We start from the raw sequence: 24,124 nt of genomic DNA on the forward strand, positions 1-24,124 counted from the left end.
GGCGAATCTTGGAAGCCCCACGATGGCTCTCGCGGCTGCGTTCTGCACGATCTGAAGTTTCTGAACACTTTTCAAAGGTAGCCCCATGTAGGTTGTCAAGTGTCCAGGGGTCACATGATTCCCTTTCGCGAACTTCTGACAAGCAGTGTCAATGGGGAAGCCAGATTCACTTAACAACTGTCTGACTAACAACTGCAGTGACTCACTTAACAACTTCAGCAAGAAAGGTCATTAAACGGGGCAAGAGAGAGGTTCCACAACTTGGGCGTCCTCCTCGATCCACAGCTCACATTAGAGAAACATCTTTCGGCTGTGGTGAGGGGGGCGTTTGCCCAGGTTTGCCTGGTGCACCAGTTGCGGCACTATCTGGACCGGGACTCATTGCTCACAGTCACTCATGCCCTCATCACCTCGAGGTTCGACTACTGCAATGCTCTTTACATGGGGCTACCTTTGAAGAGTGTTAGGAAACTTCAGATCGTGCAGAATGCAGCTGCAAGAGCAATCAAATATGCCCATGTTACACTAACACTCCGCAGTCTGCATTGGTTGCCAATCAGTTTCCGGTCACAATTCAAAGTGTTGGTTATGACCTATAAAGCCCTTCATGGCATCGGACCAGAATATCTCCGAGACCGCCTTCTGCTGCATGAATCCCAGCGACTGGTTAGGTCCCACAGAGTTGGCCTTCTCTTGGTCCCGTCGATTAAACAATGTCATTTGGCGGGCCCCAGGGGAAGAGCCTTCTCTGTGGCAGCCCCGACCCTCTGGAACCAACTCCCCCCAGAGATCAGAATTGCCCCCACCCTCCTCGCCTTTCGCAAGCTCCTTAAAACCCACCTCTGTCGTCAGGCATGGGGGAACTGAGATACGCCCTTCCCCCTAGGCCTATACAATTCATGCATGGTATGTTTGTGTGTATGTTTGGTTTTTTAAATTAGGGTTTTTAAAATTATTTTAAACATTAGATTTGTTATTATGTTGTTTCACTATTGCTGTTAGCCGCCCCGAGTCTGGGGAGAGGGGCGGCATACAAATCTAATAAATAAATAAATAAAATAAATAAGACTTAGAGAGCCACTGTCTCACTTAGCAACAGAAATTTTGGGCTCTATTGTGGTCGTACATCGAGGGCTGCCTTGTAATTACAGGACCACAAAGCTAAAACCGGCATGGAACAAAATATCAGAATTAGACCAACTTGGGCAGGGATTTCTTCCGGATGTCTGGCTCCTCTGACTCAGCACAATCTTCCGAAATCGGTTTGAGGGAACCTTCTCGTTTCCCGTCTCTTAGAATTGGCACCAAGGTCTTCCAGTTTTTCCCTGAAACTGACACAACAATTAAGATTTAAAGTCAGGTTGCTTGTTTGATCTTGTCAGGGTTCCAAATTGCTTCCAAATGTACTGTATTTTTCGGAGTATAAGACGCACCTTAGTTTTTGGGGAAGAAAATAGGGAAAATAATCTGTTTACTAAGTATTCATCTGTCTTTAGTCTGGTCAGTTTCAGCACATTATTTTATCCCTTGGTTAGGGCTTTAAGAAAAACTTTATTTGGATAGAGTAACAGTGAAAGAGCTTGCAAGCCAGTAAGAGCTGAGAACATCACTAGCACCTGGAAAGAAACATTCGGAGCAAGTAGAGCTATGGAAAAAACCCTGCAAAGACTTAGGGCTTGGAAAACATTCTTTGCAGAGTAACAATGAAAGAGCTTGCAAGCCAGTAAGAGCTGGGAACATGGTTAGCACCTGGTTAGGACTGGGAAGAAACATTCGGAGCAAGTAAAGCAATGGGAAACACCCCCCCCCCTAAAAAGATAGGGTTTGGAAAACATTCTTCGCAGAGAGAAACAATGAAAGAGCTTGCAAGCTGGTAAGAGCTGGGAACATGGTGAGCGCCTGGTTAGGGCTGGAAAGAAACTTATTCCAAGCAAGCTAGAGCAATGAAAAAACTATGCTAAGAATTAGGGCTTGGAAAACATTCTTCGCAGAGAGTAACAATGAAAGAGTTTGCAAGCTGGTAAGAGCTGGGAACATGGTTAGCGCCTGGTTAGGGCTAGAAAGAAACATTCAGAGCAAGTAAAGCAATGAAAAAACCCCCCTACAAAGATAGGGCTTGGAAAACATTCTTTGCAGAGAGGAACAATGAAAGAACCTGCAAGGTGAGAGCTGGGAAGGTCATTAGCAGCTGGGTCGGGGAGCTACATTCAGAGTATAAGACGCACCCTAATTATCAGCCTCTTTTAGGGAGGAAAAAAGTGCATCTTATACTCCGAAAAATATGGTAAGTTAAGAGTCCAAGGCACAACACTCTTCAAAATTCCAAGTTATTAACAGAGCCACGATGGCATGTCTGTGAAAAACCCAAATTCAAAGTTATGAGGGTTTCTCCACCCAGTTTAAAGTTCATTCCCACACCCCCAAGTTTGTCGCATTGACCAGTCGTGTCTGCTACTGCCATCTACTTCCTGTCAGGTGGTGAACACAGGATGACCTTGAGAACCTAGAAGGAATTTGTTATGGCTACATCTCTACATGTACCAGGCCCACCGGACGTCAGGAAATGGGCCATTTCAGGCCACCAAAGGTTTCAGGGAGGCCTGCTAGGTTCAAAACTGGACACTGGGGGTGGGTGGGTATTATGCGTGCATGCAGCATGGGGTATATGTCACACGCACATGCACAGGGTGGGGCATGGGAGGGGCTTTTGCCACCCTAGGGAAAAAAGTTTGCCATCACTGACCTATATACAGTGGTACCTCTACCCACAAATGCCTTTACTTACGAACTTTTCTAGATAAGAACCAGGTGTTCAAGATTTTTTTGCCTCTTCTCAAGAACCATTTTCCACTTAAAAACCCGAGTCTCCGAAACTGTAACCAGAAAAGGCAGGGAGAAGCCTCCATGGGGCCTGTCTAGGAATCTCCTGGGAGGAAACAGGGCCGGAAAAGGAGGGGAGAAGCCTCCGTGGGGCCAGTCTAGGAATCTCCTGGGAGGAAACAGGGCCGGAAAAGGCGGGGAGGAGCCTCCGTTGGGCCTGTCTAGGAATCTCCTGGGAGGAAACAGGGCCGGAAAAGGCGTGGAGAAGCCTCCGTGGGGTCTCTCAAGGAATCTCCTAGGAGGAAACAGGGCCTCCACCCTCCCTGTGGTTTCCCCAATTGCACACAATTTTTTGCTTTTACACTGATTCCTATGGGAAAAATTGCTTCTTCTTACAAACTTTTCTACTTAAGAACCTGGTCACGGAACAAATGAAATTTGTAGGTAGAGGTACCACTGCACTGCTGTCACTAATTGCCCACCATCACCACTCACACCACAATCCTCCCTGTTGGCTGACGAAATAACAATGAGGACTAGTCCCTTTAGCAGCCTCCTCACCTCGGCCGGATTTGAAAGAGAAACTGAGGTTGCGTTTCAGCTCTTCCGCTTGGCCTCCGGGATCTTCATTGATGATGCTGAGGTTGGTATTCCACGTGGACCAATTTACCTCGTCCACCCTGATCAGGCGTGTCCGAAACAACAAGGGAAACGTTAACAATTTTAATTTAATTTCACTGGCTGGCAAATATCTTATATCTCTCAAATGTTACTTCCAGGATTTATGACAATTCCCACAAATATTGCTCTGCCATTTTAGGATGTCTACGGAGAGGGGCGGCATACAAATCTAATAAATAATAATAATAATAATAATAATAATAATAATAATAATAATAATAATAATGTACTGATGGTACCGCCAAATTGAGGGGAGGGTGTCTGATTCTAGCTTCTCAAAGGGTTTATATATGTTGTGGTTGGCTCTGGCCCAGCTCCTGCCCCAAGGAATGTGCAGGTGGATGTGGGGGAGACATCCATATGCCACAGGCCTGTTTTGCTCCCAATGGAATCTGCCAATGAAGCCTCCTCTGACCAAGGAAGCATGAGTGATAGGGAAGAGGGGAGTTTGGCAGACAGCCCAGGAGGAGATCAATCATCTGTATCATCCTTGGATTCTGAACAAGAATTAATGACACATCCACACATGCGTAGAGTGATGCATAGGAGACAACAACTGAAGGATTATTACAAGAGAAAATGAGGCCACCTGTGGTTGGGTGGGGCTCCAGTAATTAGGGCTGCTGCTATAAATAGCAGTGTGTGGGTTTGGCCGTTGTGAAAGAGTATCTGATCGCAGTTCTTCAGGAGTCAGAAGGAGGACAGAAGGAAAAGGGGGGACATGATCGAAACATTTAAATATATTAAAGGGTTAAATAAGGTCCAGGAGGGAAGTGTTTTTAATAGGAAAGTGAACACAAGAACAAGGGGACACAATCTGAAGTTAGTTGGGGGAAAGATCAAAAGCAACATGAGAAAATATTATTTTACTGAAAGAGTAGTAGATCCTTGGAACAAACTTCCAGCAGACGTGGTAGATAAACCCACAGTAACTGAATTTAAACATGCCTGGGATAAACATATATCCATCCTAAGATAAAATACAGAAAATAGTATAAGGGCAGACTAGATGGACCATGAGGTCTTTTTCTGCCGTCAGACTTCTATGTTTCTATGTTTCTAGTCGTGTGTTGCTGTTTTCTGGACTTTGTTGATTTTTCACGCCTTTGAAACCAAAGCAGAGCAACATGTGTGTGTGTGTGTGTGTGTGTGTGTGTGTGTCTCACTTCGTTGGAAGAAGAAGGGGTGTGAAGTTTCTTCACAGCTGCTAGCTAAGTACTTAATGACTGCTTAAGGGAAATTGTACAGACTACCTGATTGTTTTGGGAAGAGTGCTCTTTGCAATACAAAAAGAGTGCTTAGTTTATTTTGAATTTTGTGATAAAGAACATTGTTTTGAATTTTCATACGTGTGTGTGTCTGAAATTTATACCTTGAATTTTCGGGAGGCTCCTATCAGAGAGCCCGACAGAACAATATAGAAAGAGCAAAGGCAAAAAAGTCAAGATGGCAGCTGTCATGTAATTGCACACACCTCTCTCTTCCATTGAGGACCTGTAGACTGCACGCGTCAAAAAGAGGGCAGTGAAAATATTGACTGACCCCTCACATCCTGGACATAAACTGTTTCAACTCCTCCCCTCAAAACGACACTACAGAGCACTGCACACCAAGACAACTAGACACAATAACAGTTTTTTCCCCAAACACCATCACTCTACTACACAAATAATTCCTTACCACTGTCAAACTATTCTATAAGGCTGCATTACTATTACTATTAGTCATTTATAATAATAATAATAATAATAATAATAATAATAATAATAATAATTTATTAGATTTGTATGCCGCCCCTCTCCGAAGACTCGGGGCGGCATACAAATCTAATAAAGACTCGGGGCGCCCCTCTCTGAAGACTCGGGGCATTTATATTAATATTGATTGCTTCCTGGTTGCTAATTTGTACCATATGACCATCATTGTGTTTTTTACCTCGTGATTCTTTATTATTATTATTTATTATTTATTTGATTTTTATGCCGCCCTTCTCCTTAGACTCAGGGCGGCTTACAACATTATTATTATTATTATTATTATTATTATTATTATTATTATTATTTATTCGATTTGTATGCCGCCCCTCTCCGAAGACTCGGGGCGGCTCACAACATGTAACAACAAATCATAAATAATCCAACAGTTTTTAAAATGTTTAAAGGTTTAAAAGACCCCATATACTAACAGACATACACACACGCATACCATATATAAATGGTATGCGTGTTAGCAATAGCACATTTTTAACAGAGCCAGCCTATTGCCCCCACAATGCGGGTCCTCATTTGACCCACCCCGGAAGGATGAGTCAACCTTGAGCCAGTGATGAGATTTGAACTGCTGACCTTCAGATCTACAAGTCAGCTTCAGTGGTCTGCAGTACAGCACTCTACCTGCTGCGCCAACCCGGCATCTTCACAAATGTATATTTTATTTTGTGTACACTGAGAATACATGCACCAAAGACAAATTCTTTGTGTGTCCAATCACACTTGGCTAATACAGAATTCTGTTCTGCTCTGTTCTGTTCTAGTTGCCCTGATTCCTTCGGGATTGGGCAACATAGAAGTCAAATAAATAAATTTTCTCTTTTTTCTTCTCTTTTAGAAACATAGAAACATAGAAGACTGACGGCAGAAAAAGACCTCATAGTCCATCTAGTCTGCCCTTATACTATTTCCTGTATTTTATCTTACAATGGATATATGTTTATCCCAGGCATGTTTAAATTCAGTTACTGTGGATTTACCAACCACGTCTGCTGGAAGTTTGTTCCAAGAATCTACTACTCTTTCAGTCAAATAATATTTTCTCACGTTGCCTTTGATCTTTCCCCCAACTACCTTCAGATTGTGTCCCCTTGTTCTTGGGTTCACTTTCCTATTAAAAACACTTCCCTCCTGAACCTCATTTAACCCTTGAACATATTTAAATGTTTCGATCATGTCCCCCCTTTTCCTTCTGTCCTCCAGACTATACAGATTGAGTTCATGAAGTCTTTCCTGATACGTTTTATACTTAAGACCTTCCACCATTCTTGTAGCCCGTCTTTGGACCCGTTCAATTTTGTCAATATCTTTTCTTCTCTTCTCTATTCTCTTCTATTTTCCTGTATGACTGACAACCTTCCATAGTCATGCAAAGTGTGCAGGGTTTTGAAGGTGCAGTCGTTGGCACCAGCTCGAAGGGTGCCCACCTCCCAAAATTAGAACGGCCATTACCGAAAGCACCAGCGATAATCCTCCTTGCCATCTGGGGTTCTCCCCACCAAAACCCGCTTCCCGGATCGGAACGAGTTGATGATGCAGTTCCAGTAGCTATTCTCTATGTTTAAAATGGTGATGGTGCGCTGTGTGCAGAAACAAGAGAAAGAGAGAAAACCAGCCCTGTGAGGTAGACCCAGTCTGGAAACCAAAAATCATGCAGTGTTACTGTTGTGGTTAGCTCTGGCCCAGCTCCTGCCCCAAGAGCTGTGTATGTGGGGGAGACATCCACATGCTGCAGGCCTGTTTTGCCCCTGGTGGAATCTGATGATGAAGGCTCCTCTGACCAAGAAGACATGAGTGACAGGGAGGAGGAGAGTGTGGCAGACAGCTCAGAAGGAGGTCAATTATCTAGCTCCTCCTTGGATTCAGAACAAGAGTTAATGATACAGCCACGCATGCGGAGAGCGATGCATAGGCAGCAACAACTGAGAGATTATTATCAAAGAAAATGAGGCCACCTGTGGTTGGGTGGGGCTGTGGTCATTAGTGAGGCTGCTATAAAGAGCAGCCTGTGGATTTGGCCATTGTGGAGGATTATCTGATCGTTGTGTTTCGTGACTGCTTTGCTGACTTTGACCTTTTGTGTGCTGATTTTTCCCCGCTTTGAAACTAAACCAGAGCAAAGTGTGTGTCACTTTGTAAAAGAAGAAGGACTGTGAATTGCCTCACAGCTGCAAGCTAAGTATCACAGAACTGATAAGGGACTTGTACCAATTACCAGTTGGTTTGGAGACGAGTGCTCTTTGCTATACCAAAAGAGGGCTTCGTTTATTTACATTTTCGGTATAAAGAACATTGTTTTGAATTTTCAAACGTTTGTGTCTGTAATTGTATATGTGCATTTTCGAGAGGATTCTACCAGAGAGCTCGACAGAATAGTTACTATCATAATTATAAAATTATACAGGTACAAGTTTCATAATTTTCAATAAATAATTGAAGAAAATAAATGGGATGCATTACGTTCTGGGCGACCCTCGTATCATTACCAGAGGTGGAGGAGGAGCACTCACAACAGGAGTGGGGAGGGGTGGGGGGGAAGGAAATAACAGCCCACCTGCAGCTTCCAAATACTTTTGCTCTCCTGCGCGATCTTGTTGACCGTTTCGCCCATGAGCGCGATCAGCATATTCAGGAGCAGGATGTAGGTGAGGACCACGTACATGAGCAGGAGGATGATGAAGACGGACTTGAAGCGGTAGTTCTCGGTGAACTCCAGGTCGCCCATCCCGATGGTGAACTTGAAAAGCTCCAGGCAGGTGCTGTAGAGGTTGTTGTAGGACGGGCGGGCCTTCATGGGACATGGACAGACCTGCGGTGTAAGGATCTCCGGACGCCCCTCGTTGTCTTCCTCGATCAGGGTCACCACCGCTGTCACGAAGGGGAACATACAGGGAAGGGCTGAAAAAATGTTTACTACCAGACGGCGGGCGTGGCTTACTTTGTGGGTGTGGCTTGCCAGCCATGTGACCAGGTGGAAGTGGTTGGATGATCATATGACCAGGGGTGGCTTAAAGGTGACCAATTTGACATCACTCATGTCAAGAGTTAGGGTTAGGGTGCCTGGCCTCTCCTCGCCTCCAAGAGAGACAATTTCCCTATCTATTGACTATTACTGAACATCCCAAATATACTATTTAAAACACGATTTAAGTATTGCCCACAAGATCATATGCTGCAACGTCCTACCAGTCAATGACTGCTTCAGCTTCAACCGCAACAACACAAGAGCACCCAACAGATTCAAACTTAATATTAACTGCTCCAAACTTGACTGTAAAAAATATGACCTTAACAATCGAGTTGTCGAAGCGTGGAACTCATTACCAGACTCCATAGTGTCATCCCCTAACCCCAACATTTCTCCCTTAGACTATCCACGATTGACCTCTCCAGGTTCCTAAGAGGTCAGTAAGGGGCGTGCATAAGTGTACTAGTGTGCCTTTCGTCCCCTGTCCAATTGTCTTTCCTTTATCTCATATATCATATATATTTCCTTCCTTTCATATATCTTCTCCTCTATTTTTACATATTATCTTTATATATATTACTTCATGTCTATTCTCTTCCATATGTATTGTGTATTGGACAAATGAATAAATAAAAAATAAATAAATTCTATGTATACATACATATCACACACAAAAATATACATTATCTACTTTATAAACTGTATGTGTATATACACAGACACACGCACGCACGCACGCACAGCTCTCCTAAAATTATACACATTCAACTTCATTTACTACGATGGGAAAAAACATACCCAGAGCCCAGAAGGGGGAAAAAAGAAAAAAGTTCAAAATTTTTCTACCAGTTCCACGTATCTGACTGTACCTGTAGGAGCCAGGGGAGGGTAAAAACATCCTCCCCACCCCCCAGAGGCTCTCTGGAAGCCAAAAATGCCCTCCCAGGGCCTCTGCATTAGCTAAAAATCAGCTTGCCGGCAGATACATGCACGTTGCAGCTGAGCTAATGCAACGGCTCATGCGCCAGCAGATATGGCTCTGCATGCCACTAGTGGCACCCGTGCCATAGGTTCGCCATCACTGTCTTAGACTATCTACAATTGACTTCTCCCCTTTTCAAAGAGGTCTGTAAGGGGCGCGCATAAGCGCACTGTTGTGCCTACCGTCCCTGTCCTATTGTCTTCCATCATTACTTATCTCATGTTTTATTTGTACAAATTTCCATCCTATAGTTGTTTGACAAATACAGTGTTCCCTCAATTTTCGCGGGTTCGAACTTCGTGAATAGTCTATACCACGGTTTTTCAAAAAAATTAATTAAAAAATACTTGGCGTTTTTTTTCCTATACCACGGTTTTTCCCACCCGATGACATCATATGTCATCGCCAAATTAATAATTTTTGCAAATAAATAACAACAAAAATTATTGTTAATAAATAATTATAATTATAATTATAAATATCAGGATCATTAAGTGTCTTATTCAATGGGGAGTACCAGTAATAATGGTGAGTAAATGGTTGTTAAGGGAATGGGAAATGGTAATTTAGGGGTTTGAAGTGTTAAGGGAAGGCTTGTGATACTGTCCATAGCCAAAAATGGTGTATTTACTTCCGCATCTCTACTTCCCGGAAATTTGACTTTCGCGGGCGGTCTCAGAACGCATCCCCCGCGGAAGTCAAGGGAACACTGTACATAAATAAATAAAAATAAATTCCCCAGCCAACATAGAATTTTGGGAGTTGAAGTCCACCCATCTTAAAATTACCAAGGTGGAGAAACCAATACACGGCACAGCCGTGCGGTGCAGGAGTGGTGTTTTAGCAGTGGGCTGCTGCATGGACAGTTCAGTATGCATCTCCAAGTCCCCAACATGGACATGCACGCATCTGCGTGTGATTTAGCATCTGCACATGTGCAGGAAGTGAAATATTGCGTGAGAACACTTGTGCGTGTGAGATTTCGACAATTTTTGGCGCTTTTGTCCTCTCCATACTCCGAAGACTTTCCTTGAGCCTTTGGGAGGGTGAAAATGGCCTCCCCAGCCCCTGCAGGCCCTCCGGAAGCCAGAAGTGGGCCCATTTCCGTTGTTCCCAAACCTCTGTAGGTAGGCCCATTTTTCGCCCTCCCGAGCATCTGTACCCATCCTGCACTTACCTGCCTTCCAAATGGGCTGTGTAGGGACACCTAGAAGGGGAGGGGAGAGGTGGGCGGGGCCAGCCAGGAGTGGGATTTGGGAGTTCTCCGAACCCCTTGTGTACCCCCAGCTCTTGCCTCTTCCTCCTTCCAACTTCAGTCTGACCCTCCCTCACCTGTCGAAAATCCCAGGTGGAAGAGCAGGTAAACCATGATGAAGCGGCCCAGATCTCGCAGCATCATCTGCCAGGAGAGGAGGAGAAAATGGACGGCCGGTCCCTTCTAAGCAGGACGGATCAAAAGAGCGCCCCTAATCCCGTGCCCCCTTCCGCCCTCCACCTCTGGGCCTACTTTTCTAACCTGAGGCATCTAATTCCGTCCTTCTCTTCCACCCCATAATCAGAATATAATCTGAAGATGTGGTAGTCAAAAGCTCTCCTGATCCGAAAACCTCTTAATCTGAAGCACCTAATCCCATGCCTCTTTCTGCCCCCCTAATTGGAAGCTAATCCGAAGACGTCCTAATCTGAAGGGCTCCTAATCTGAAAACCTCTTAATCTAAAGCACCTAATCCCATTCCTCTTTCTGCCCCCCTAATTGGAGGCTAATCTGAAGACGTCCTAATCTGAAGGGCTCCTAATCTGAAAACCTCTTAATCTGAAGCACTTCATTTTGTGCCCCTTTCTGCCTCCATCATTTGAAGATGTCTCCCTAATCCCATATCCCTTTTCTGTCCTCCTAATCTAAATATGACCTCCTAATCCCATACCCCCTTTCTGCCCTCCTAATCTAAAAAAATACCTCCTAATCCCATACCCCTTTTCTTGCCCTCATAATCGAAAAATACCTCCTAATCTCTTTCTTCATGTCCTTTTCTACCCTCCTAATCTGAAGATACCCTCCTAATCCCATGACCTCCTAATCCGAAGCAGCCCCCCATGGCCAGCTCCCTCCTCCGTTCCAGACCCACCTTCTCCAGCATGACGGAATAGATGCCCATTTGCTGAAATCCCCGGGTGTAATAGATCAGGTTGGACCAGCCCAGCGCCAGGGCAAAGACCATCAGCACCACGTACTCTTCCTGCTTGCTGAAGTAGAGGACGGCCGAGCCCAGCAGGAGGACTGAGTGGACGAAGCTGGAGGGAGGGAGAAGGAGAGGGAAAGACGGGCATCTCCTTCAGCTTCAGGCAGGGGGGACAACAGGTGGCAACTTTATGGCTTGGAGTTCAGGACCTAAGGATTGTTGATCACAATGCCCATATTCACTAGCACTGATGATGTTCCCCAGCTGGATCATGAAACGTTTGCAAGAAACTACCAAGCTCAAACGGCACCAAAAGACGCTACAATCCTCCTCACTGCTATTCCTCCTCTCCTTTCCCTTATTCCTCTTTCTCTTCCTCCTCCTCCTCCCTTTCTGCTTTTTTTAACCCCACAACCCCTTTTCTGATGATATTACATAGTTTGAGTCATAAAACGTCTGCAAGGAAATCACCAGGGACCTCACAGTCATCATCTTCCTCCTCCACCTCCTCTTTCTTTATAAACAGTGCTACAAACTCCTTCTAACACTGATGATGTTATCCAGTTGGGTCATGAAATGTCTGCAAGAACTCAACTCAGCTCAGAGAGCACCAAACACCTCACAGTCCTCCTCCTCCTCTTCATCTTCCTGCCTCTTCCTCTTTCTCCTCCTCTTCTTCCTCCTTCTCCCTCTCCTTCTCTTCCTCCTCCTCCTCCTCCTCCACTTCCTCTTCTTCCTCCTCCTCTTCCTCCCTCTCCTTCTTTTCCTCCTCCTCCTCCTCTCCCTCCTCCACTTCCTCTTCCTCCTCTTCTTCCTCCTCCTCCCTCTCCTCCTCTTCCTCCTCCTCCTCTTCCTCCTCCTCCTCTTCCTCCTCCTCCCTCTCCTTCTTTTCCTCCTCTTCCTCCTCTTCTTCCTCATCTTTCTCTTCCTCCTCCTCTTCCTCTCCTTCTTTTCGTCCTCCTCCTCTTCCTCCTCTTCATAATAATAATAATAATAATAATAATAATAATAATAATAATAATTTATTAAATTTGTATGCCGCCCCTCTCTGAAGACTCGGGGCTTTTGCTTTTCCTCCTCTTCCTCCTCTTCCTCTTTTTCCCTCTCCTCCTCTTCCTCCTCTTCCTCCTCTCCCCAAGCCCCACTCCCTCCTTGGATGAACTTATCCTGCTAGACCACAAAACATCTGCAAGCAAACCCTATTATTATTATTATTATTATTATTATTATTATTATTATTATTATTATTATTATTAATTATATTTGTATGCCGCCCCTCTCCGCAGAATCGGGGCGGCTCACAGCAGTAAGTTCCAAGAGCATCAAAGACTCCACAGAGCCCAAAGGGGAAAAAAATCTAGCTAAATTAAGAGATTTCCCCCCTCCCTTCTCACCCCCCCATCCCCCAAAACCAAACCACATCCCTGAGTTACGTACAAAAGCAACTCGCTGTAGCATTCGGTAAATATGGCTTTCAGTGGAGGGCGCCTCTGCTGGAAATACTTGATCTGCAAGGGGAAAATAAAGGAGAGAGAGGGAAGGAAAATTGGGATGAGGAACTTCTCCAACACTCCGTGCGAGGGGGGCCTCTTTTGCTAGATTGGGGAGGGGGCAGCACGCATGGTTCATCGGCAAAAAGAATCCAAACCACACCTATGAACTGAATAAACAATCTCTCACTGCTAACCCACATTCTGTAAAAGACCTTGGAATACTAATATCAAATGTCCAAAGTGCCAAAGCCCACTGCAACAATATCGCCAAAAAAGCCTCTAGAGTTGTTAACCTGATCCTACGCAGCTTCTGCTCAGGCAATCTCACACTACTCACCAGAGCCTACAAAACTTTTGCCAGACCCATCCTAGACTACTGCTCATCTGTCTGGAACCCATACCACATCTCAGACATCAACACTGAAAAGTCCAGAGACAAAGGCTTAAGTAAAGATGGTTCCTTTATTCAGCTCTTAAAAGGGAAGTGACAATCAGCGGGAACACGTCTGGCTTAACCTGGAGAGTAGCCGCTCTTTTATACATTTGCGGCTCCCGCCAAAAGAGAGCAGCCCGCGTCTGAACCAATCAGGCGTGACTTCCTGTTTCAGCTCAGACAGCGTTTTCATGGAACCAACTATTTACATAGGATTCAACACCCCTCCCTCCTTAGTCAAGAATACATCAATCAAGTAAGCCATGTGACGAAATCCTCCAATCTGCTCGGTCTACGCAGGGCTCGCTCCGACCTGCGCAGTTCATTTGAGTCCTCGCTTCCAACGGTAGAGGTCGGTTCGCCTGTACCTCCCCAGTGCGGCTGGGGCCTAGTTTGGGCTCCGGCCCGCTGAGTCGAGTGGGCAGGCACAACACCGACCTCTGAGGACGAAGATGGCTCGGCGTCGCTGGAGGACCCTTCCTGGCTCGGTAAGTCCATTTGAATGTCCATTAAGGCGGGTTGCACATTACAGTCTATTAGAGTGGAAGAGTCTGTTTTAGCGGTTTGCTCAGGGGAGGTTTCAATGCGCTTTCGTACATGGTCAATGTGCCGCTTCCACATTCGACCATCTTCCAATTTTACAATATATGTTTTAGGAGCAGTTTGTTGTACAATTGTTCCCTTCATCCAATTCAAACCCCCATCAAAATTCTTTGCAAAAACACTTTGACCCAAGTACAATTGTCTTTCAGGATTTACATACATAGGATTATGAGTACAATACCTTGGGTGTAATCTATCCAGTGGGGATCTAAGTTTCCTTCCCATTAGTATTTCAGCAGGACTTATGTGTGTGTGGGAATTTGGTGTTTTGTTGTGTTAACAAAAATTGGTCCAGATGCTGTTGTACATCTCCAGGGCCTGACCTGCGCAATGCTTCTTTTGCAACCCGAACGTATCGTTCTGCCAAACCGTTAGCCTAGGGCGAGTAAGGCGAGATGAGAGCATGTCTGATCCCCAAGTTATCTAAAAATAATTCAAATTGCCTGGCTGTCAATTGGGGTCCATTGTCTGACACTAAGATGTCAGGACAGCCATGGGTGGCAAACAAATGGCGCAGAACCTTAATTGTAGCACTAGTGGTTATATTATTCATTGCAATGATTTCCACCCACTTGGAAAATGCATCAACCACTATTAAGAAATATTGTGACCCCACTGGCCCTGCAAAATCAATATGGACCCTGGACCAAGGCCCTGCAGGTTGTTCCCACTCTGCTGGAGTTGTTTTGGGAGGATTTGGCCAAGACTCTTGGCATGGATCACACTTGGCTACCCACTTTTCAATATCATTATCCAGACCTGGCCACCATAAGTGCCCCCTAGCTAGACCCTTCATCCTGACAATACCAGGGTGGCCCACATGTAGCATGGTGAGTACTTTGGTCTTTAGACTTTCAGGAATGATTACTCTATCACCCCACAACAGGCAACCTTTAACATATGACAATTCCAATCTTTTGGTTTTAAAATCACTTAAGTTTGTTTCTACAGAGTCATTTTGCCACCCCTTGAGTACACAGTTTACCACCTTTTTCAAAATTGGGTCTTGCTGCGTGTGCACAGCCACCTCCCTTGCTGTTGTTAGTGGGTTATCTTCGAGTTCTATCATTAAAACATCAGCAGATGGGGCAGGGTCCTCTACTAACTCTGCCATTGGGCACCTACTAAGACCATCTGCGTGGTTGATGGTTTTACCCCCTTTGTGAATGAGCTCGTACTGGTACCCTGAGAGAAACAAAGCCCACCTAATTAGTCTTGGAGACATAAATGGGGGAGTTGGTTTGTTAGGGGCTAAGAGGCCTAGTAAAGGCTTGTGGTCGGTAACCAATTCAAAACTCCTGCCAAAAAGATAGTTATGAAACTTCTTCACCCCAGCCACTAATGCTAGAGCCTCCTTATCTAGTTGGCTGTAATTTCTCTCAGTGTTGGTCATTGTTCTGGAAAAGAAAGCAATTGGGGCCTCTGTATTATTCGGCAAAACATGTGCCAAGACCCCTCCCACGCCATATGGGGAAGCATCGCACGTAAGCCTGACTGGTAGCAAAGTGCTATACTGGACTACTACACTTGTGGAAGTTAACAACTGCTTTATTTGTAAAAAGGCTTCGTGCTCAGTTCTCCCCCATGTCCAAAGGGTTCCTTTCTGAAGCAGTCGGTGTAGAGGCTCTGCTGCTGTTGCCTTCTGTTTTAAAAAGACAGAGTAAAAGTTTAGAAGGCCTAAGAATGCCTGCAATTCTGTTTTATTCTGTGGCTCTGTGGCTTCCCTGATGGCTTTTAATTTTTCAGTAGTGGGGTGGATGCCTTCCCCATCGATTCTATATCCTAAGAATTCCACACTGCTGGTTCCCCACACACATTTGTCAGGTTTGATCCTTAGCCTATCTTGTAGTCTATGTAATACTTCTCTTATTCTTATGTTGAGTTGAGATTGGTTTTCTCCTGAAATTAAAATGTCATCAAAATAGGGAATGGTCCCTTTAATTCCTGACAACAACCGTTCCATTATGCTTTGAAAAATCCCGGGGGCTATGCTTACTCCAAATTGTAGTCTGGTACATTTAAACGCACCCCTGTGGGTGACAATTGTTTGTGCGAGTGCTGTTGGTTCATCGACAGGGAGTTGCTGGTAAGCTTGGGCTAAATCGATTTTTGCGAACACTTTCCCTTCCCCCAGGGAGTGAAGGAGCTGTTGTACCACTGGAATGGGGTAAGGGTGATGTTGGAGGGCTTTGTTGAGCGTTGACTTATAGTCAGCGCAAACCCTCAAAGAGCCATCCGGTTTAAGAGGCGTGACTATGGGTGTTTCCCACGGCCCCTGCTCTACAGGAACTAAAATGCCCTGGCTTATGAGCTTATCTAGCTGTAGGTCAAGCTTGGGAAGGAGCAGGAGGGGTACCCTGCGTGGTTTGAGCTGGACAGGAGGAACCTTGGGGTCAATAGAAAAGGAGATAGGGGGCCCTTTATACGATCCCAAGGTGGGGCTAAACACCTCTGGGAATTCCTGTAAGAAGTTTGGCATGCTATCAGAGTTAACAGTACAAATACCAGAAATTTCAATTCCCAATGGTTCCATCCAAGCCAAACCCAGGAGAGAGTGTCTAGCCCCTGCAACAACAATCATAGGAAGGGTACATTTAACAGTCTTAAACATAATAGGTACATTCACTTGGCCTAGAACAGGTATTATCCCCCCTTGAAAATCTCTAATTACCAATGAGGTTTGTAAAAGGTCAGACTTCGAGAGGCTAGGCATAATGGTGTATTTAGACCCCGTGTCAAGTTCCATAGTGCATGGCTTGTTGTTTAGGAGCAGTGAGATTACAATCTTGCCCCCATTTTTTGTTGCCGTGCTATTTACAGAAAATTGATTGTTACCTCTTGAGTAGTCGCGGTTAGCGGTTGAGTAGTTCTTGCGGCCGGAAAACCGAGGAAACCGGTTTTCGCGCGGTTGAGGTGTTTGGGTCTGGAACCGAGGAGGACGAGGAGTGGAGAAAGATTCCTCAGGCAAGGGTGCTCTGCAGGCTTCGGCGATATGGCCGTGTCGGTTGCAGCGGCGGCAAATGGCATCCCGGAAAGGGCAGCGTTGGCGCGGATGGTTTCCTCGGCAGCCGGAGCAGGGGGCGACGGGGTGAGGGTATCTGGGTTGTCTCGGCTGGTCCTGTTGCAGCAGAAAACAGCTGTCCTCGTTGAGGGCTGGTGGGCTGAGGTCGTCTGGGGCCTCTGCGCGGGAAAACGTGGAGTCGATCTTGGCGATGACTTCCCGCTTGTCATGTTCCTTCAGCTCTTTGGCAGCAGCGTCGGCGACCTCTGCGGTTTGTGCCAGCTTGATTACTGCCTGGAGAGATGGCTCGTCTTCGGTGAGGAGCTTGTTTCGGACCATGGCATTTCTTATGCCGAAGATTAGGGCATCAGTGAGGCGAGCTTCCGGGCTATCAAACTTACATTTTGAAAGCACCGTTTGAAGACGCGTAGCGAACTGGTTAATTGATTCGGATTCGAGCTGGGCCATTCTTGAAAACTGGTGCCGGAAAACGACGGCTGGTTTCGTAGGCTTGAAATGGCTGGCGAGCTTGGTTTGCAGGACGTCCCAAGCGACGGATTTGGCTGGAAGCGGATCGGTGAGAGTCTGGGCGAGATCGAATATCTCTGGGCCGCAGTAATTCAGGAAAATTGCCCGCTTTCGTTCTGCGTCGGCGTCCCTTATTCTGGCAGCTTCGAGGAAGATCTCGAACTTGGCCATGTAGGCGTCCCAGGAGGATTTCTCCGGATCGAAGAACTCAGGAGCCCGGCCGATTTGAAGGTTGTTCATCTTGCACGCGTGGTTCTTCCGTCCGTCGTCGCCAGTGAAAAGTCCAGAGACAAAGGCTTAAGTAAAGACGGTTCCTTTATTCAGCTCTTAAAAGGGAAGTGACAATCAGCGGGAACACGTCTGGCTTAACCTGGAGAGTAGCCACTCTTTTATACATTTGCGGCTCCCGCCAAAAGAGAGCAGCCCGCGTCTGAACCAATCAGGCGCGACTTCCTGTTTCAGCTCAGACAGCGTTTTCATGGAACCAACTATTTACATAGGATTCAACAAACACCCTTGAAAATGTCCAAAGATATTTCACCAGAAGAGCCCTTCACTCCTCCACTCGAAACAGAATATCCTACGAAAATAGACTAACAATCCTGGGCCTAGAAAGCCTAGAACTACGGCGCCTAAAACACGATTTGAGTATTGCCCACAAGATCATAGGCTGCAGTGTCCTACTGGTCAATGACTACTTCAGCTTCAACTGCAATAACACAAGAGCACACAACAGATTCAAACTTAATACGAACCACTCCAAACTTGACTGTAAAAAATATGATTTCAACAATCGAGTTATCGAAGCGTGGAACTCATTGCCGGACTCAATTGTGTCAACCCCTAACCCCCAACACTTCTCCATTAGACTCTCCACGATTGACCTCTCCAGGTTCCTAAGAGGCCAGTAAGGGGCATACATAAATGCACTGGTGTGCCTTTCGTCCCCTGTCCAATTGTCTTTCCTTTCTTTCAACTATCCTATATATTCTCTTCCTTTCATATATCCTCTCCTCTAAGTTCACTTTCACCCTCTTTTATATTATCACATGTCTATCTTTCTTCCTATGTATTTGTGTATTGGACAAATGAATGAATAGATAGATAGATAGATGAGATAGATAGATAGATAGATAGATAGATAGATAGATAGATAGATAGATAGATAGATAGATAGATAGATAGATAAGTAGTCCTCATGGTTCTTTTAAGGATACCACAAGAGAAAGGTCAGGCTGCTGCTGGGGTTAACATCTGGACCTCTGTCCCTTATTTCCCCCATCACACCTCTGGATCCTGGTTGGAATATAGATAGTATTCGATTTATATAACCATTCGTTTAGTGACCATTGAAAGTTGCCACAATGGGGTAAAAGTGACTTTTTTTCACACAGCCATGGTAGTATCTCTCATGGTCACCCAATCAAAATTCAGATGCTTGGAAACTGACTTGTATTTACGACAATCCCCAAGTCCCCGAGTCACATAATCTCTTTTTTGGGGGGGGGGGCATTTTTTAAAACATTTTTTCAATAATCCTTACATTAATCCATATATCTTTAGGTGATACAATATTGCAGTAAATATGTTCTTATACATTTTAATCAATCGTTCATATATTCTTTATAAGTAAAACAATTTACTCCAGGTATATTTTTCCTAAAATTATATTGCTTCTGAATATATATATATAATTTTGTCACTTGGGATATCTAACAGTTAATTTCAAACAACACCCTCTCCCCCCGAATTAACTGCTATTAGCTTAATTTACCAAGATAGTCATTCTTTCTCTTGCCTTTTAATTTAAGGCCATTTAAGCCATAGAAATCCAACCAGTTTCCGGTCACAATTCAAAGTGTTGGTTATGACCTATAAAGCCCTTCATGGCACCAGATCAGATTATCTCAGGGACCGCCTTCTGCTGCACGAATCCCAGCGACCAGTTAGGTCCCACAGAGTGGGTCTTCTCCAGGTCCCGTCAACTAAACAATGTTGGTTGGCGGGACCCAGGGGAAGAGCCTTCTCTGTGGTGGCCCCAGCCCTTTGGAACCAACTCTCCCCAGAGATTAGAATTGCCCCCACCCTCCTCGCCTTTCCTAAACTTCTTAAAATCCACCTCTGCCATGAGGCATGGGGGAATTGAGATATTCTTTCTCCCTAGGCCTTTACAATTTAGGCATGGTATGTCTGTATGTATGTTTGGTTTTTATAAATAAATAAGTAAGTAAGTAAGTAAGTAAATAAATATAAATAAATAAAAATAAATAAATAAGTAAGTAAGTAAGTAAGTAAGTAAGTAGGTAAGTAAGTAAGTAAGTAAGTAAGTAAGTAAGAAAGAAAGAAAGAAAATAAATAAATAAATAAAAATAAAAATAAAAATAAAAATAAATAAGAAAGTAAGTAAATAAATAAATAAATAATAATAACTAAGTAAGTAAACAAATAAATAAAAATAAATAAATAAATAAATAAATTAAAATAAATAAATAAATAAAATAAATAAAATAAATAAAATAAATAAAATAAATAAAATAAATAAAATAAATAAAATAAATAAATAAAATAAATAAAATAAATAAAATAAATAAAATAAATAAAATAAATAAAATAAATAAAATAAATAAAATAAATAAAATAAATAAAATAAATAAAATAAATAAATATTTGCTTATTCACCTTTTTTAGTCTTCTTATTTATCATTCATTCCCCCTCCCCCCCATTTTGTTATAACCAAATGCCCCATAGAAAACAATACTCATTTGCATAGTTCCCTCTAAGCTGAGCAGTGAGCAATGGCTCACTTAAAAATCACCATCAACTCAGAGTTTTTCAAACCTGCCCAGAAGCCGAGAGGGGAAGAGTGAGAGGGAAAGAGTGCCATCCAGTCCCAAAGGGACTGCCACTCAGACACTATACTTTTCTGCCCACCCCCCAAAAAGATTAGAGGGAACACTGCTCATTTGTAGAATTTTATTAAAGTATTATTTTTTACTCCCATGTTTTGGGATGGACGATGGTGGGGAGAGGCTCTCCTGAGAGGAGGGGGCAGTTGGTTCAAACTCTTACCCCTCGGAAGAAGAAATAGGCGCCTCCCAACACGCTCAGCAATTCCCCGGTGACCCGGAAATACTCGCCTCTCGTGTGACGAAAGGTAAATGGAGGCTGTGAACAGAGAAGGAAGCAGAGACGCTGCGTGAGAATTCAAGCAGATCAGGGCCATCAAACGGATGGAAATACCGGATCACTAAGCTTTAACGTAGAACAGAGAAAAATAGAGCTGGAAGGGACCTTGGAGGTCTTCTAGTCCAACCCTCTGCTTGAGCAGGAAACCCTAGACCCGTGATGGTGAACTAAATGAGTGTGTGGGCAAATACCCACACCCATTTCCTCCCCCCGTACATGCGCGCGCCCCTCTGCCCCCTATGCATGAGCACAATCCCCCACCGCCCCCATGCATGCACACAGGCCTCAGTGAAGCCTGGGATGGTGAAAAAACAGCCAAACTGGTTTGGAAAAAACAGACTTCCGGTTTGCCCGTTGGGCTGTTTTTCGCACTCCGGGGCTTCAGGAAGCTTCCCTGAAACTTCCGGAGGGTGAAACGGCCTTCCCCAAGGCCGAAAATCAGCTGACCAGCGCACACACAGGTGCTGGAGCTGACATAGGCGCATGCACAGGAACTAAAACCTCTCATCGGGACACAGGCACATGTGAGAGTTCAGTGATTTGTTTGCTTCTGCGCATGCGAAGAAGCAAAAAACCCACCCAAATCTCTCTCGCACGCGTCCCCTCATCCGATTTTGCTTCCTGTGCATGTGCAGAAGCAAAACTTCGCTCGGACATATGCACCGGAGACATGGAACTGCGCGCACAGCTCCATTTTCGCTGCCGTACCATAGCATCGACCGTACAGCTAGGAACGTGCTACCCAACCTTGCGTGTTCCCCAGGATCACACGCGCGTCCCCCCCAGCATCGTTTCGAACCCCACTGTTTGAGAAGGCCTGCTGTTAAGGGGAAAAGAACGACAATCCGGAGGCCGGAGGAGGCGAGGCCTCACCGTTCCTTCGTTCTTGGTGGGTCGATAGTAGGCCGCGACCGTGAGGATGAGGATGTGCACGGTGTAGATGAAGAAGTTGAAGTAGAAGAGGTGCTTCACAAACCGGTCCCACTTGTCTTGCAGGAGCTGGTTGAGGGGCTCCACCAGGAGCATTTCATGGCGATTCTAGGAAGGAAAAAAACATGTAAATAAATTATATTTATTCACATATTTATTTATATCCCACTTTTATTCTTTTTAGAAATAATTCAAGGCAGTGAAACATAGACACATAGAAGACTGACGGCAGAAAAAGACCTCATAGTCCATCTAAGTCTGCCCTTATATTATTTTCTGCATTTTATCTTAGGATGAATATATGTTTATCCCAGGCATGTTTCAATTCAGTTACTGTGGATTTACCAACCACGTCTGATGGAAGTTTGTTCCAAGGATCTACTACTCTTTCAGTAAAATAATATTTTCTCACGTTGCTTTTGATCTTTCCCCCAACTAACCTCAGATTGTGTCCCCTTGTTCTTGTGTTCACTTTCCTATTAAAAACACTTCCCTCCTGGATCTTATTTAACCCTTTAACATATTTAAATATTTCGATCATGTCCCCCCTTTTCCTTCTGTCCTCCAGACCATACAGATTGAGTTCATGAAGTCTTTCCTGATACGTTTTATGCTTAAGACCTTCCACCATTCTTGTAGCCCGTCTTTGGACCCGTTCAATTTTGTCAATATCTTTTTGTAAGTGAGGGCACCAGAACTGAACACAGTATTCCAAATGTGGTCTCACCAGCGCTCTATACGGCAGGATCACAATCTCCCTCTTCCTGCTTGTTATATCTCTAGCTATGCAGCCAAGCATCCTACTTGCTTTCCCTACCAACTGACTGCACTGTTCACCCATTTTGAGACTGTCAGAAATCACTACCCCTAAATCCTTCTCTTCTGAAGTTTTTGCTAACACAGAACTGCCAATGCAATACTCAGATTGAGGATTCCTTTTCCCCACGTGCATTATTTTACATTTGGAAACATTAAACTGCAGTTTCCATTGCTTTGACCATTTATCTAGTAAAGCTAAATCATTTACCATATTACAGACGCCTCCAGGAATATTGAACATATCCAATATACACTTTTCTCCACATTTCCCGCCCCAAAAAACCAATCTAAATATTAAATCTTCATCTAAATCCAAATCTAAACCTAAATGTAAATCTAAATCTAAACCATCGAAATCTCAGTATCATCAAATTATGACAGCGTAAAAGAAAAAGGATAGAAAGTAAATATCCCGAATACGCCCCTAACCACGGAACCCCCCAACCAAGCTTTCCAATTGGACATTCTCCAGATGTGGGACCTCCAAATTCCCAGCATCCTGTGGGTGGAGAATTCTGGGAGTCGCAGTCCGAACGCCTCGAGAGAGCATGCCCAGTGGAAGAAGCGACTTCCCCTCTAACTGCAGTTGTAAACCTAATCCTACGTAGCTTCTGCTCTGGCAATCTCACACTACTTACCAGAGCTTACAAAACTTTTGCCAGACCCATCCTCGAATACAGCTCATCTGTTTGGAACCCATATCGCATCTCAGACATTAACACCCTTGAAAATGTCCAAAGATACTTCACCAGAAGAGCCCTTCACTCCTCCACTCGAAATAGAGACTAGACTTTCAATCCTGGGCCTAGAAAGTTTAGAACTAAGACGCCTTAAACAAGATCTAAGTATTGCCCACAAGATCATATGCTGCAACGTCCTGCCTGTCGGCGACTACTTCAGCTTCAACCACAACAACACAAGAGCACACAACAGATTTAAACTTAATATTAATCGCTCCAAACTTGACTGTAAAAAATATGACTTCAGTAACCGAGTTGTCGAAGCGTGGAACTCATTACCGGACTCCATAGTGTCATCCCCAAACCCCCAACACTTTACCCTTAGATTATCTACGGTTGACCTATCCAGATCCCTAAGAGGTCAGTAAGGGGCGAGTACAAGTGCACTAGAGTGCCTTCCGTCCCCTGTCCTATTGCTCTCCTATATCTCCTATTCCTTTCTTCTATTCCTCTATTTCTTCTTCTATTCTTTCATTGATATGTTCTATTCCTATATCTTCTTTTCTATTCTTTCTTAGATATATTTTACTATGAGTATCTCCTCTATAGCCTTCATCATGTATTTTACTATGTGTATATAGATATATACCCACTAAAACACTCATTGTGTATTGGACAAAATAAATAAATAAATAAATAAATAAAAATAAATAAATAAATAACCCACCGGCGTCTCACTGCTGTAAGCGATGATCTCCAAGACGGAGTTCTTTTCGCAGGTGTCGATGCTGGAGAGGTCGTAAAGTGAGGAATGGACCGGTCCGTAGGCCCACTCGGTGAACTTGCGAGAGAGGTGACGGCATTCCGGTTCCTTCATCTCCCGCCGAAGGATGTAGGCGAAGACCTGGAGCCGAGAGGAAGGGAGGCCGGATGCTGGCTATTATTTATTTACTAAATCCACATAAATAAATTTATTATTTATTTACTAAATCAAAGTTCAAACAGCACAGAGAAAAAAAGGTGACGTACGACCGTTTTTCACACTTACGA

At 44.4% G+C, this 24,124-nt stretch overlaps 1 protein-coding gene across 1 annotated transcript in view; it reads right to left on the reverse strand.

The window, feature by feature from the left end:
* Positions 1 to 1,191: 1,191 nt before the first annotated feature.
* Positions 1,192 to 24,124, reverse strand: part of TRPV1 (transient receptor potential cation channel subfamily V member 1) — a 39,512-nt gene continuing 16,579 nt past the window's right edge. The window contains exons 6-15 of the mRNA XM_070731495.1: positions 23,802 to 23,978; positions 21,519 to 21,683; positions 20,529 to 20,624; positions 12,838 to 12,908; positions 11,347 to 11,512; positions 10,553 to 10,619; positions 7,825 to 8,138; positions 6,723 to 6,850; positions 3,382 to 3,500; positions 1,192 to 1,325 (exon numbers count right to left, since the gene is read on the reverse strand). Of these exons, the coding sequence (XP_070587596.1) occupies positions 1,192 to 1,325; positions 3,382 to 3,500; positions 6,723 to 6,850; positions 7,825 to 8,138; positions 10,553 to 10,619; positions 11,347 to 11,512; positions 12,838 to 12,908; positions 20,529 to 20,624; positions 21,519 to 21,683; positions 23,802 to 23,978 (1,437 nt within the window). The remainder of the gene's footprint in view (positions 1,326 to 3,381; positions 3,501 to 6,722; positions 6,851 to 7,824; positions 8,139 to 10,552; positions 10,620 to 11,346; positions 11,513 to 12,837; positions 12,909 to 20,528; positions 20,625 to 21,518; positions 21,684 to 23,801; positions 23,979 to 24,124) is intronic.

This window comes from Erythrolamprus reginae, chromosome 1, assembly GCF_031021105.1.
Source record: "Erythrolamprus reginae isolate rEryReg1 chromosome 1, rEryReg1.hap1, whole genome shotgun sequence".
NCBI classification, from domain to species: Eukaryota; Metazoa; Chordata; class Lepidosauria; order Squamata; family Dipsadidae; genus Erythrolamprus; species Erythrolamprus reginae.